The 15,700-nt window shown below is 39.7% G+C and overlaps 1 protein-coding gene across 1 annotated transcript in view; it reads right to left on the minus strand.

Annotated features, from left to right (window-relative positions):
* prex1 (phosphatidylinositol-3,4,5-trisphosphate-dependent Rac exchange factor 1) overlaps positions 1-15,700 on the minus strand; it is a 209,983-nt gene that overhangs the window by 111,559 nt on the left and 82,724 nt on the right. Inside the window, exons 7-9 of the mRNA XM_072240694.1 lie at positions 11,196-11,329; positions 9,440-9,555; positions 4,866-5,015 (exon numbers count right to left, since the gene is read on the minus strand). Of these exons, the coding sequence (XP_072096795.1) occupies positions 4,866-5,015; positions 9,440-9,555; positions 11,196-11,329 (400 nt within the window). The remainder of the gene's footprint in view (positions 1-4,865; positions 5,016-9,439; positions 9,556-11,195; positions 11,330-15,700) is intronic.

The raw sequence follows: 15,700 nt of genomic DNA on the forward strand, positions 1-15,700 counted from the left end.
TGCCCTGCTCTCTTTGCTACCACGAAGGAGGTATAGGAGCCTGAAGACACATACTCAATACTTAAGGAACAAATTCTTCCCCTCCAGAATCATATTTCTGAATAGTCAATGGATTTATGTACACTACCTCAATATGTTTTTGCTCTCTTTTTGCACAATTTTCAAAACATATTTCTTATTGTAGCATAGTTTTTTAATCATTATGTATTGTAATGTACTGCTACAACAAAACAATAAATTTCACATCATATGCCAGTGATATTAAACCTGATTTGGCTTCTATCATTCGCCAGTTTTGCTGCAGTACACTTGTGCCCTTCATTCAAGTCATGTATGAAAATAATAAATAGTTTAGAGCCAAGCTCTGATCACTGTGGTGCCAGACTAGTCACCAATTGTCAACCCAAAAATAATCCATTTGTCCTGATTTTCTGTTTGGTGTCCATTCATCATTCCCCTATCCAAGTTAATAGATTATCCCAATCTTTTATTTTGTGAAATTATTTTTTATGCCTTACAGAAATCCTACTGCACCTACTGATTCATTTTTACCCATGCTGGTACATTTTCAAAAGAACAAACAAAATTGTCAGACAATATTTTCTTCCCCAAAACCATGTTGACTCTGCTTAATTGTCTACTGATTTTGAGTAGGTCTTACTACTATCTTCTGAACAATGGGATTCAGCAGCTTCCCAAGGATGACATGAGCTTAACTGTCCAATTGTTTCTTTAGGTTGATCCTGAGAGTGCAACTCTGAATTATATTTGACTTCGTAAAGTACCAAATAGCTTTGCAGAAGTAAGGTTGCCACACTACTCACATTACTTTGCAACACATCACTTTGGAACTTATTACAACACAGCAGGAACAATTTTGCCGGAAAGCCCATACTAGCAGCCAGCCTCAGTCCCCAACTCACTATTGCTGAATAAATTTCAATGAACCTCACCCCAAGCTTCTGGTAAATCTTCAGATATTGCAGCAAACTTTATGCTGATATGAACTATTGCACTGGCATCAGATTGAATATTCAGGAGCATTTTGTAGATGTCTTTCCCAATGCCATCCCTACTCCTCAACTCTGCAGTAACACAAACAAAATCCTGGAAGAACTCAGCAGGTCAGGCAACAACTATGGAAAGGAATAAAGTTATTTTGGGCTAAGACCTATCTTGATAAAAGGCCTCAGTCCAAAACATCAATCCTTTTCCTTTCCATAGATGCTGCCTGACCTGCTGACTAGATCCAGCATTCTGTGTTACACTGGATTACCAGCATTTGCAGAAACTTGTGTTTGTTCTTAACTCTGTGTTCAGTCTTGTATGTCATTTCACACCCATTACACTTCTGCAAAGTTAAAAAGGATTTCAACAAAGGCTGTGAGCATCAAGCTTCTGATTTTATCCCTATACCTGTAAATCACTGCAATAAAAACCTCTGCTTCATGAATCCATCTTTGATTTCCGACTTCACACATTCCTCCTGGATTTGGACAGCTTTTCCAGAATTTCATTTCTCAGTTGTCTTGTTCACACTGAGCAAGCAGTGACCCACCATTGCCAAGATCAGGGATGTCTCAGTTCATGTCCACAGCATTTTGGAAGAGAGGAAGAGCAGCCAGATGTCTTGGCATATATTGTTACCAATGACATAGGAAGGAAAAGAGGTCCTGAAAAGAGAATTTAGAAAGCTAGGCAGAAAGCTGAGAAGCAAGACTTCCAGGGCAGTAATTTCTGGATTGCTGCCTATGCCACACACCAGTAAGGGTAAAAACAGAATGATATTCCAGATTAATGCATGGCTGAGAAGCTGGTGCAGGGGACAGGGCTTCAAGCTCTTGGATCATTGGAATCTTTTCTGAGGGAGGTATGACCAATACAAAAGGGACGGGTTGCACCCGGACACAAGTGGGACCAGTATTCTCGTGGGCAGGTTTGCTAAATCTGTTGGGAAGGATTTAAACTAATCTGGCAGGAGGGTAGGAACTGGAATGAAGGGACTCAAGGTAGGATGGATAGTTAAAAGAAAGTTAGCATGCAGTCAGACTGTCAGGAAGGGCAGGCTGATGATAGGATAAAATTGTAGCCAGCAGGGTGAGTACCAGTGCATTAGGGATGCAGAATCAAAAACAGTAGCGAACACACTACTGAAAACGCTATATTTCAATGCATGAAGTATAAGAAATAAGGTGGATGATCTTGTTGCACTTTTACAGATTGTCAGGTACGATGTTGTGCCATCAGTGAATCATGGCTGAAGGATGGTTGTAGTTGGTAGCGGAGTGTCCAAGGTTACACACTGCATCGGAGAGTAGGAAGGTAGACAGAGATGGTGGCCCAATTCTGCTCCTATGTCTTATGAAGGCTTTATTCAGTGCCACATGCAGCAACTCAAGATCTTCATTATATTGAAAAAGTTGCAAATTAAATCCAAGTTACCACTGGTGCATGTTCACGAAACCTGTTACTTCCTGTGAATACATTATTGATAACTTCACCAAGCTATTTTCTATTCAACATGCACACGCCCAGCTAGCTAGTTCATTAACATATTCACAACTCTAAATGCATTTAAGCAGTTACTGATGCAAAGTAAAATACAAAGCTATCAAGAAAATGGAACTTCACTTTGAAAAAATCAACTAAGGTTCACACATTACTCAAACAGAAAGCTGTGTAAGCTCAACTATTTCAGGAACTATTGACAAACATGCAATGCAATGTACTTGATCCACTTTTAAAGGCAGCATTTCAGACACTCTCTACTAAGGTTAACTTCTATCAGAATAGTTCCCCTGTATCAAAAATAGTCCCTGATGTAATACACATCAAACTTTTTGACTTATTTTCCTGTGTATTATTTTCTACCCCTGACCATATCAAGTTGGTAATCTAATGCCTAATGTCAGGACAACACATAATCTACATTACAAATTTCAAGGTTTAGTTTTGAAAATTTGCATGTCTTAAATTTGCAAATACTCAGTGAGGTCGGGGGGGGGGTTGCTGAGAGCACTGAAGGTGCTGATGGTAATCGGAAGATGAGGAAGTAGTTTACATGGCAAATACTGTACGTTCACATCTCCATCTGTTTCCAACAGTTCAGAAGGACCTGCAGTCCATTCACATTCATTTGTTTCCTCATTACAGAATTCAACAAATATTTACCAAGGCATGTAGCATGCATGAAAATTAAAATACAAAATATTAAGGAGATTATAATGGTTTTGATTGAAATTTGTTGGTGGAATATGTAAATTGTTAAACATACAGGTGCAATTTCCCTAAGGTTACTACCAAGGGGAGGAGACTTCAGCGTAACTTTTGGTCAGCTACTTCTGATTTCTCTTTGCTCAACCCAATTCTCTTTAAAACAGCAATAATGTAGTTAATTGTTTAGTTGCCCCTTTCCCTTCATCATCTTGTAAAGTGAATGATGAATATTTAGTGATTATCAAAACAAAGTATTTGTATTGTAATCTTTCCCCTTCATGATCTTGCAAAGAAAATGACCAATATTTAGTGAATACCAAAACAAGGTATTTGTATTGTAACCTTTTTTCCTTCAGGATCCTGCAAAGTGAATATATTCATTACAATCCCTGATATAATATATTGCATCAATTTGTTGTCAAGAGACTCTGGATGCTGCTCAGGTCTAAAATGCACTGCCTAAAAGCATTCAACTGTTGAGCAAATAAAATAGAACAAAGATTATTACTATTTTCAATAAACCGATAAGGCTTTCCACAAGTTGAAGGGGCACAGCTATTCCCAAGCTCTTCAAACATACACAACACTATTACGCTATCAGCAAGGAGTTTCTACATTTCTCCCCCCGAGTGTGTGGGTTTCTTCTGGGTACTCTGGTCTCCTCCCACAGTCTAAAGACATACTGGTTAGCAGGTTAATTGGTTATTGCAAACTGTCCTGTGATTAGGTTAATGTTAAGTATGTGGGTTGCTATAGCTCATCGGGCCAGGAGGGCCTGCTCCCTCTGTAAATCTAAATAATAAATAAATATTATGAAACTCATTTTGATGGTGCGAGCAGATGCAATATATACAACAATACAATTCCAGATGTCAGTGTGGGCTTCAAAGAGATTACAGAAGTGCTTTAGAGGAATTTCAAAAGGCAAAGAGCTATAACATTATACAGGAAACAGGCCCTTCAGTTCACTCACCCATGCAGACCAAAACAGCAATCCAAATGGCTTTTAACCATGTAAACCTTTGACTACAGCTTGCTCTGACAATTCAACCCACATAGCCAACACTGCCTATGTGAAAAACTTACCGACCCACTCCCTTTTAAAGCCTTCCACATATCACTTTAAATTTATATCCTCTCGTTTTAGACTTCCTGGAGACAAGACTGCAATCATCCACCTTACCTATGCCCTTCATGATCTTATACACTCATCCTTAAAAATTAGCAGATTTTCTTTCGTAAGATTGCTTAGTTTTCTTTACATCTGATGAGCTGATGAGCCGGTGCTCCAGTGATACTAGCCTTCGATATTTGGGCCATCCAAATACCGCTGCCATACTAATAGACTTTGCTTTGTCACAACATGCAAGTTAGTATCCATGTACAGTAACTTTATTTTCATTTACACTGCAAATCCTGAAATACATAGATTGAAAATACAAACGTTTGTAATTTGAGGGACTTTCTTTGCAATGTTGGCCTTTGACGCTTGAACGAAATGCAACCTTGTTGAATAAACTTTGAAAGCAGTGAAAGACAACAAAGTAAAACTGCTTTTGCAAGTTATTTAACCATAAGAATTCAAGAATTATTAAAAAGAGACCTTTTACTTTAATGAAATATAATAACACTGATTACAAATTACTCACTCTCCCTCTGTTCCCGTTCCTTCAGAATTGCATCCAGCCACTTCTGTTTCTCATCAGCCGTTTTGGCCATTAAAACAAACCACTTGTTTTTGGCAGTGTTGTGGATCTTCCAGCCATTTGTCACAGTATAGCCATTGCTGTGGTAATCAGCTATAAATACAACACAGGCAATTTAGGAATGTTAAAATGTGCTTGTGAACTAAAATTTATGACACACTGATTTTCTTGCCAATTTTCTAGATTTACTGATGCAGCTATATGCTAGTCCCTAACCACACGTAATAGTGCAATCTTCCTGTTGCTAATGATGCTATCTCAAAGTTCAACACTCAAAATACATTTATTATCAAAGTACATTTATATCACCATATTCTACCTTGAGATTCATTTTCTCTCAGACATTTACAGGACAAAAAATAAACAGTAGAATATGGGGGAAAATGATCATACTTAACAAAGACTAACAAACATCCAATGTGCAGAAGAGGATAAATTGTGCAAATAATAAATTTTAAAAAGTAAATAATGACTTGTAGAGTCTTTGCAAGTGAGTCTATACAATAGGTATGGAGTCAGTTCAGCACTGAGGTGAATATGGTTATCCACACTGGCTCAGGAGCATCTACAACTCAGGTTCTCAATATTTATTACTTATTTATTACCATTATTTTGTTTTTTTTTCTTTTATATTTGCACAATTTGTTGTATTTTGCACATTGGTTGTTTGTCTGTGTTTGCATGCAGTTTTTCATTGATTCTATTGCGTTTCTTTGTATATCAATGCCCACAAGAAAATAACTATCAGGGTAATAGATGGTGACATAGATATACTTCGATGGTTTACTTTAAACTTTGATGGTTGTAGGGTTATACACAGCATTTGCCTGTGATGCTGCCACCAGTAAGTTTTTTTCATTGTTTCTATGCATACATGTACTTGCACTAATGACAATAAACTTGACTTTGCTCGTTGTTGTGGATGTTTGTTGTATTACACAAACAGCAGGGCAGTGAATGACATTGGTCAATGGATCTGGACTCTCAAGTGACATAAAAGTGCAATAACAACAAGTAACTTTTGCTCTAGCCACTTTGACCGATCTCGTTCTCCAGAACGAGTTCTCTGGTCTTGGTGAGACCACACTTGGAGTGCCTTGGTGAGACCACACCTAGAGTATTGTGTGCAGTTTTGGTCCCCTAATCTGAGGAAAGACATCCTTGCCATAGAGGGAGTACAAAGGAGGTTCACCAGATTGATTCCTGGGATGGCAGGACTTTCATATGATGAAAGACTGGATGAACTAGGCTTATACTCGTTGGAATTTAGAAGATTGAGGGGGGATCTGATTGAAACATATAAAATCCTAAAGGGATTGAACAGGCTAGATGCAGGAAGATTGTTCCCGATGTTGGGGAAGTCCAGAACGAGGGGTCACAGTTTGAGGATAAAGGGGAAGCCTTTTAGGACTGAGATTAGGAAAAACTTCTTCACACAGAGAGTGGTGAATCTGTGGAATTCTCTGCCACAGGAAACAGTTGAGGCCAGTTCATTGGCTATATTTAAGACGGAGTTAGATATGGCCCTTGTGGCTAAAGGGATCAGGGGGTATGGAGGGAAGGCTGATGCAGGGTTCTGAGTTGGATGATCAGCCATGATCATACTGAATGGCAGTGCAGGCTCGAAGGGCCAACTGGCCTACTCCTGCACCTATTTTCTATGTTTCTATAAAGCAAAAGGAACAACTTGAGCTCATGGTGTTTTCTTGTGAGCAGCATGTGGCTGAGGAGGTAAAAAATTCCATATTTCTAAGGCACGTGTGACTGAGGCAGAGAAATCCCAATTATCTCAGGTTTCAATGAGTGAGGCCTTGCATCTTATTCCTGCTGTTCAGATATGCAATCCTCTTCTCCCACTTATTTCCTTATAACATACCCTTTCATCTCATACATTTTCTTTCTTTCCCAGCCAAGGACATTACTTGTCTTGTGGATCCTGCTTCAGTTGCCTTGGTGCATACAGTGAATAACCCTTAACAGATTTTTGCTCCACCATTAGGCTCCACATCTGCAGCAATATTTGGCTAGTAAGGAAGTTGTCGGTAGGTGCTGAAGTCCTGAACCTACTGGCACTTCAGCAATCCACATGGAACTACTATCCAAGCTAAGCAAAATCCAAACCAGTTTTGCTTCAGGTATAATGCAAAGTTGGGATAAGTTATGAAGATAACCATCAGAACTTAAATTATTTTCTAACTAAACTGTACTAGGTACAAGCAGAGAAACAACCTGCAATTAATTATTTGGCAAATGAATCAAATAAAAGATACAATCTCCACTACAAATTCAACTGATCATATTTCACACCTTAACTTAGACTTTGCTGAGCCCCAACTTTGACACTGCAGTCCAATTCAGTGGGATATAAAGAGGAGTGCAGTATTTAGATCCTTAAATCACTGTGATTAATGGATGCAGACAGTAAGTTCATAAGATGTAATGCTTTGATCAGCCACACAGCAGAGCTGCTTGTTAAGCAACAAATAAGCCAACACACAAAGGTCTTAAAAGCTGCACAATAGAAAGATTAGATTCTCAGTTGCCAATATTGTTTAGAGAACAGGAAATCTTTAAAGGGTAGACAGTAAAATTGCACAAACTAAAGCTTCCTCAATTTCTTAACTCTCTAAGTTTCTAAAACTTGCTTCATCTATCAGCACAGTGATAATTAAAATAGTTGAATCAGTCATTTATGTTCAGATGGTAATGAAGTTTCTTGCTCCTTGGAGCAGAGAATTTGCAAAAAACATAAAATGAAATAATCCAGATCATATTAGCAGTAATTTTAATGCTGCTATTAAAGGTTATATTCATAGGGCAAATCCCACGTACTTAAGGCAGAACATACCAAGAAACTGATTCAAGATAAACCTTTAAACTTGAAACTGATTACAACTTTGTTCACCTTTCTCCAAATATATCAGCTGAAATTTTTGTTAAAAAAGGGATCATTCGCACCTGCAAATTGCATTATCTTAAAAGTATCATTTCATTCCGCTAATATGAAGATTTTACTGAACTAAACCCTGATGTGCCAAAGAAATTCTGCACGTTGGTACAGGACTTTTAATTGCAGAACCTTTCATGGTTAGAAATTTTGATGCAGAAATGCTGTATAGAAAGTTGCAACTTTTATTAACTTTGATAGCTAGCGATCTGAAGGCTCAATGCAGGTTAAAAGCTTGAAAGTAATCAATAGCAGAAGCAAGTTTCACCAGCTATATCCCTTTGATTAATCACTGTGTGAAAAAAAATCTAATCAATAAACACAAGAAATTTTGCAGATGCTGGAAATCCAAAACAACACACACACAATGCTAGAGGAACTCAGCAAATCAGGCAGCGTCCAGGGAAATGAATAAACAATCGATGTTTTGGGCTAAGACTCTTCTTCAAGACTGAGAAGGAAGAGGGAAGATGACAGAATAAAAAGGTAGGTGAAGGGAAAATCGGCTAGCTGGAAGGGGATAGATGAAGCCAGGTGGGTGGGAAAGATCAAGGACTGGAAAGATAGAATCTGAAAGGAGGGGAGGGTGGACCACAAAAGAAGGGGAACGAGGATGAGACTGAGGGGGAGGTGATAGGCAGGTGAGAAGAGTAAGGGTCCAGATTGGGGAACAGAAGAGGAGGAGGGATTTTTTTTAAACCAGAAAATCAATATTCATGCCATGAGGTTGGAGGCTACCTAAATGGAATACAAGATGTTGCTCCTTCACCCCAAGCGTGGCCTCATCATGGCACAAGAGGCCATGGACCGACATATTGGAACAGGAATGGGAATCAGAATTAAAATGTTTGGCCACCAGAAAGTTCCAGTTTTGGCAGATGGAGCGGAAAAGCTTGACAAAGCAGTCCCCCAATTTATGACAGGTTTCATCAATGTATCAGGAGCACTGGACGCAATAAACGACCCCAGCAGATTTGCAAGTGGAGTATTGATTCACCAGGAAGGACTGTTTGGGGCCCTGACCAGAAGTGAGTGAGGATTAGTTGGGTGAATGGACAAGGGAATTATGGAGGGAGTGATCCCTGTGGAAAATGGGGGGGGGGGGGGGAAGAGGGGGAGGTAAGGATACGTTTGGCAATATGAATCCTTTGGAGATGGCAGAAGTTGCAGAGGGTGACATGTAGGATATGGAGGCTCACGGGGTGGTAGGTAAGGACAAGAGGAACTCTCTCACTGTTAAGACAGCGGGAAGATGGGGTGAGCATCTCGGGAAATAAAGGAGATGTGGGTAAGGGCAGCATCAATGGTGGTTCAATGAGGCAACAAACACACAAATGGGAAAATATGCATTGTTCAATTTTCTGCATCCAGTAGATATAACAGTCCCTTACTGACAGTCAACAGAATTGTATAGAATTGGAGATAATCAGAAGCCATTCTGTGAGGGTTTGCATTTAATAAAAGATTCAGTAAATGACAAGAAGGAAATTCAAGCAAGCACTGATCATCTTAAACAGGATTGTGAAGATAAAGGGGTAACTCAACAGTCAACTACAAGACACAATGATACCTGTTCCATCTTCAACATGCTCCACTTCCATAACTTCTGTATTGATTCTTCCACGAAAAATATATTGAGCTCCATTCATAGATTTGGTGCGCTTTGTTGATTTTTTACCAGAAACTCTAAAATAAAATAAATGTGCATTTCCAGAAATAATAATTCATTTCAATCAACAGGCCTAAAGTTAAATAAACATGTGGTGAACTAGAGTGCTCAGCAATAGGGACAGGAAGGATACAGAGCTTCAGCTGGCAAATCGCCTACTTTGATGTTCCTTCCAACTAGCTTGAAGCTTACCACAAGTTAAACAAATGGAAATCAGAACTCAGGCTTCATGCAAGTGTCCCAATTCATAAGCATGATTCCTGATCTCTGTTAAGGCTCAAACAAAAATATCATTGAACGGCATTACTATCAAGTCTAGAATTTGACTATATAAAGTCATTCAAGCACCACCTCCTTGATATCTGTGCATAAAAAAGTCTTTACTAGAGTATGCAGATCATGCTCATAAATTGTACTTTGATGCTCGCCTACAATTTTCTAACACACCTGCATCACCATTTCCTATTATAGGGCATGCAGGTGCAATTTTAATGCAGAGCTCGGAAAATGTTTACAATTTTATGACTTCAAACACATATGAAATAAAATAGTTAATTTAACAACTGGACAATGCACAAGCACTTCTGGGGAAAAAAAACTGCTCAGAAGTATCAAACGTTCCAATAAATAATGTGGACTTCAGATTGAGGCATCAATGATTTCTGCTGGCAATATGCCATGAGGAAATATGAAATGATCAGCTGATCTTGCATAGATTTAGAAACAAAAGCCACATCAACACAGCTGAAAATGTAGGGAAGTTACCAATTTTCATTTCCAAATCCTGTTAATGCTGACGCAACTTGAAACTACGTTTCCTTCCTTCTGTGATGACTCACAGTGCTTTCACCAGAAACAAAAGTAGCACAACTACCTTTCACTGGACAAATCCATTAAATTATCTAAACAAATGCAATTAGTGGTCATTTATCCCACAACTGGAGTTCTATCCGCAGAATCAGCATCCCCAGACTGGAGGCAAATGACAATTTCAGTGATGGAAAAGGACACATTCATAATGCACCTTGGAAAAATGAATTATTTATATCTTGAAGCCTGTATTATTTATTTACATACTGGATGAACTACACTCTCCTTTGTCACATAAATTTACTTAATATACATCTAAAAGAGATTTAAAATTAATGGAATTGCCATCAATTGTCATTGGAGTAAACAGTCCCAAGCTCCTGTAACCCTTCACACATTCAAGTGATTCCCAGCGTAAAAGCTTGGTCAAAATACTTAAACAGTGAGACACTTTATAGAGATTTGATTCAAATACATGACAATGAGAAAAACAAATCAGCTAAATTTCAAGATATACAGATGCAATTTGCGTAATCTTCCCTCAATTTATTATGTGGAATCCTAGCATCACTTCAAGTGCATTTTGCATTTCACCAGGCTGATAAATCCTTCCAGGGTTCATTCAGTTCCCGAATCTCCAGTTGTGACCTGACCAGGGCTGAGGGGCTGCACCGATGGACGTCACTCTCAAACAGGACAGCAAATGTACTAAGTAATGAAACCCAAACTACAGAATTGTGTTTCTGATTATGAAAGGTGAACAGAATTAATTTCATCACGAGGTCAAAAGTTAGCAATTTCTGGTGCATTTCAAGTGGTCATTTGACAGTTCCTAATCATACCTTACCTGGACTTCCTTTTGCAGTACACTAGTAAGTTATCAAACAAAAAGAAAATACGCTCTTGAATATTTCCAGCTGAGATTTTCAACAATGGACCTTGTTGCAGTAGTTCAGTACAAATATCTGTCAGATTTGAACCCTGGCCAAAATAAAATGAGAAAAGTCTCATGATATTCATCTCATAACAGCTTACGAGCAGTTATCAATATCCACATGGTGGAAAAAAACTGGAGGAAATAGAATTGCCCCATTGACTCGTTTGCTTTTCTTACATTAATGTCAACTGAAAGAAATTTTTAAGAGGAAGTTTATAGTTGAAAATTTTCAAACATAATCCTCATTTAAACACCAGGTTACAATTTTTATAATTGAAAGATAGGGAAGAATGTGGCAAATAATACAACTAATTGCAGAATTAACAAAACATGAACTCCTTCAAATAATCTTGTTATTAAACCTGAAATCTTTCTGGAGAAAAAGATAAACAGATGGCCAAGACAACATTGTATTCTAAGTTCCACAGGAACATAAAGAATCACAGGCCCATATTGCATAGCATATGTGTTTAAGATAATGACAATAGCCCAAATGCAAAGATAGATCATACATGATCTATTAAATGATGCAGCATGCTGTGAGTGCTCTGTATTAACATATAAACCATCGGTTTGTATCACTTTCCATTTATGTCTTGCTAACATCCAACTTTTAATCATGAAACATCAAGCTAATGACATTATAAACTTGTTAAAAAGGTGGGTTCCAGCTAGTGCTCTCAAGTTTGCATATACTATGAAATGTACAGAATTTCCTCAAAGTGCTTGGTTCCCTCCCACATTTCAAAACAATGCATTATTTGGCCTCAGTAAATTGCACCAAGTATGCAAGCAAGTGAAGGATTCTTGGAGGAGCTGGCAAGAACATGGGAAGAATAAAATGCCCTGTAGCTCAGAAGGGTAGGGAAAGGAAGAGGAGGGCAGTTGTAATAGGGGACTTGATAGTAAGGGGGTCAGATAGGCGATTCTGTGGACGCAGTCCAGAGACCCGAATGGTAGTTTCCCTCCCTGGTGCCAGGGTCCGGGATATTTCTGATCACGTCCAAGATATCCTGAAGTGGGAGGGTGAGGAGCCAGAGGTCGTGGTACATATAGGTACCAATGACATAGGTAGGTAAAGGGAAGAGGTCCTGAAAGGAGAATATAGGGAGTTAGGAAGGGAGTTGAGAAAAAGGACCGCAAAGGTAGTAAGCTCGGGATTACTGCCTGTGCCACGTGACAGTGAGAGTAGGAATGCAATGAGGTGGAGGATAAATGCGTGGCTGAGGGATTGGAGCAGGGGACAGGGATTCGAGTTTTCGGATCATTGGGACCTCTTTTGGTGCAGGTGTGACCTGTACAAAAAGGACGGGTTACACTTGAATCCCAGGGGGGCCAATATCCTGGCGGGGATATTTGTGAGGGCTACTGAGGTGACTTTAAACTAGAATGGTTGGGAGGTGGGAACCAAATTAAAGAGACTAGGAGACAGGAGGTTAGTTCACAACAGGGGGATGGGAACAAGTGCAGAGAGACAGAGGGGTGTAAAATGAGGGTAGAAGCAAAAAGTAGTAAGGTGAAAAGTAAAAGTGGCAGGCCAGCAAATCCAGGGCAAAAATCAAAAAGGGACACTTTTCAACATAATTGTATAAGGCCCAAGAGTGTTGTAAAAGCGAGCCTGAAGGCTTTGTGTGTCAATGCAAGGAGCATTCGTAACAAGGTGGATGAATTAAAAGTGCAGATTGTTATTAATGAATATGATATAGTTGGGATCACAGAGACATGGCTCCAGGGTGACCACGGATGGGAGCTCAACATTCAGGGATATTCAATATCCAGGAGAGATAGACATGAAAGAAAAGGAGGTGGGGTAGCATTGCTGGTTAGAGAGGAGATTAACGCAATAGAAAGGAAGGGCATTAGCCGGGAGGATGTGGAATCTATATGGGAAGAGCTGCATAACACTAAGGGGCAGATAAACGCTGGTGGGAGTTGTGTACAGGCCACCTAACAGTAGTAGTGAGGTTGGGGATGGCATTAAACAGGAAATTAGAATTGCGTGCAATAAAGGAACAGCAGTTGTAACGGGTGACTTTAATCTACATAGAGATTGGGTGAACCAAATTGGTAAGAGTGCTGAGGAAGAGGATTTCTTGGAATGTATGCGGGATGGCTTTTTGAACCAACATGTCGAGGAACCAACTAGACAGTAGGCTATTCTGGACTGGGTATTGAGCAATGAGGAAGGGTTAATTAGCAATTTTGTCGTGAGAGGTCCCTTGGGTAAGAGCGACCATAATATGGTGGAATTCTTCATTAAGATGGAGAGTGACATAGTTAATTTAGAAACAAAGGTTCTGAACTTAAAGAAGGGTGATTTTGAAGGTATGAGACGTGAATTAGCTATGATAGACTGGCAAATGACACTTAAAGGGTTGACGGTGGATATGCAATGGCAAGCATTTAAAGATTGCATGGATGAACTACAAAAATTGTTCATCCCAGTTTGGTAAAAGAATAAATCAGGGAAGGTAGTGCACCCGTGGCTGACAAGAGAAATTAGGGATAGTATCGATTATAAAGAAGAAGCATACAAATTAGCCAGAAAAAGCAGCTCACCTGAGGACTGGGAGAAATTCAGAGTCCAGCAGAGGAGGACAAAGGGCTTAATTAGGAAAGGCAAAAAGATTATGACAGAAAACTGGCAGGGAACATAAAAACTGACTGTAAAAGCTTTTACAGATATGTGAAAAGAGAAAAATTAGTTAAGGCAAATGTAGGTCCCCTACAGACAGAAACAGGTGAATTGATTATCGTGAGCAAGGACATGGCAGACCATTTGAATAACTACTTTGGTTCTGTCTTCACTAAAGAGGACATAAATAATCTTCCAGAAATAGCAGGGGACAGAGGGTCTAGTGAGATGGAGGAACTGAGGGAAATACATGTTAGTAGGGAAGTGGTGTTAGGTAAATTGAAGGGATTGAAGGCAGATAAATCCCCAGGGCCAGATGGTCTGCATCCCAGAGTGCTTAAGGAAGTAGCCCAAGAAATAGTGGATGCATTAGTGATAATTTTTCAAAACTCTTTAGATTATGGACTAGTTCCTGAGGATTGGAGGGTGGCTAGTATAACCCTGCTTTTTAAAAAAGGAGGGAGAGAGAAACCGGGGAATTATAGACCAGTAAACCTGACATCGGTGGTGGGGAAAAATGCTAGAGTCAGTTATCAAAGATGTGATAACAGCACATTTGGAAAACGGCGAAATCATCGGACAAAGTCAGCATGGATTTGTGAAAGGAAAATCATGTCTGATGAATCTCAAAGAATTTTTTGAGGATGTAACTAGTAGAGTGGATAGGGGAGAACCAGTGGATGTGGTATATTTGGATTTTCAAAAGGCTTTTGACAAGGTCCCACACAGGAGATTAGTGTGCAAACTTAAAGCACACGGTATTGGGGGCAAGGTATTGATGTGGATAGAGAATTGGTTGGCAGACAGGAAACAAAGAGTGGGAATAAACAGGACCTTTTCAGAATGGCAGGCAGTGACTGGTGGGTTACCGCAAGGCTCAGTGCTGGGACCCCAGCTGTTTACAATATATATTAATGACTTAGATGAGGGAATTAAATGCAGCATCTCCAAGTTTGCGGATGACACGAAGCTGGGTGGCAGTGTTAGCCGTGAGGAGGATGCAGGGTGAATGGATAGGTTAGGTGAGTGGGCAAATTCATGGCAGATGCAATTTAATGTGGATAAATGTGAGGTTATCCACTTTGGTGGCAAGAACAGGAAAACAGATTATCTGAATGGTGGCCGATTAGGAAAAGGGGAGGTGCAACGAGACCTGAGTGTCATTATACACCAGTCATTGAAAGTGGGCATGCAGGTACAGCAGGCGTTGAAAAAGGCAAATGGTATGCTGGCATTCATAGCAAGAGGATTCGAGTACAAGAGCAGGGAGGTACTACTGCAGTTGTACAAGGCCTTGGTGAGACCACACCTGGAGTACTGCGTGTAGTTTTGGTCCCCTAATCTGAGGAAAGACATTCTTGCCATAGAGGGAGTACAAAGAAGGTTCACCAGATTGATTCCTGGGATGGCAGGACTTTCATATGAAGGACTGGATCAACTAGGCTTATACTTGTTGGAATTTAGAAGATTGAGGGGGGATCTTATTGAAACGTATAAAATCCTAAAGGGGTTAGACAGGCTAGATGCAGGAAGATTGTTCCCGATGTTGGGGAAGTCCAGAATGAGAAGTCACAGTTTGAGGATAAAGGGGAAGCCTTTTAGGACAGAGATTAGGAAAAACTTCTTCACACAGAGAGTGGTGAATCTGTGGAATTCTCTGCCACAGGAAACAGTTGAGGCCAGTTCATTGGCTATATTTAAGAGGGAGTTAGATATGGCCCTTGTGGCTAAAGGGATCAGGGGGTATGGAGAGAAGGCAGGTACAGGGTTCTGAGTTGGA

This window comes from Mobula birostris, chromosome 2 (genome assembly GCF_030028105.1).
Source record: "Mobula birostris isolate sMobBir1 chromosome 2, sMobBir1.hap1, whole genome shotgun sequence".
In the NCBI taxonomy this organism is placed as follows: Eukaryota; Metazoa; Chordata; class Chondrichthyes; order Myliobatiformes; family Myliobatidae; genus Mobula; species Mobula birostris.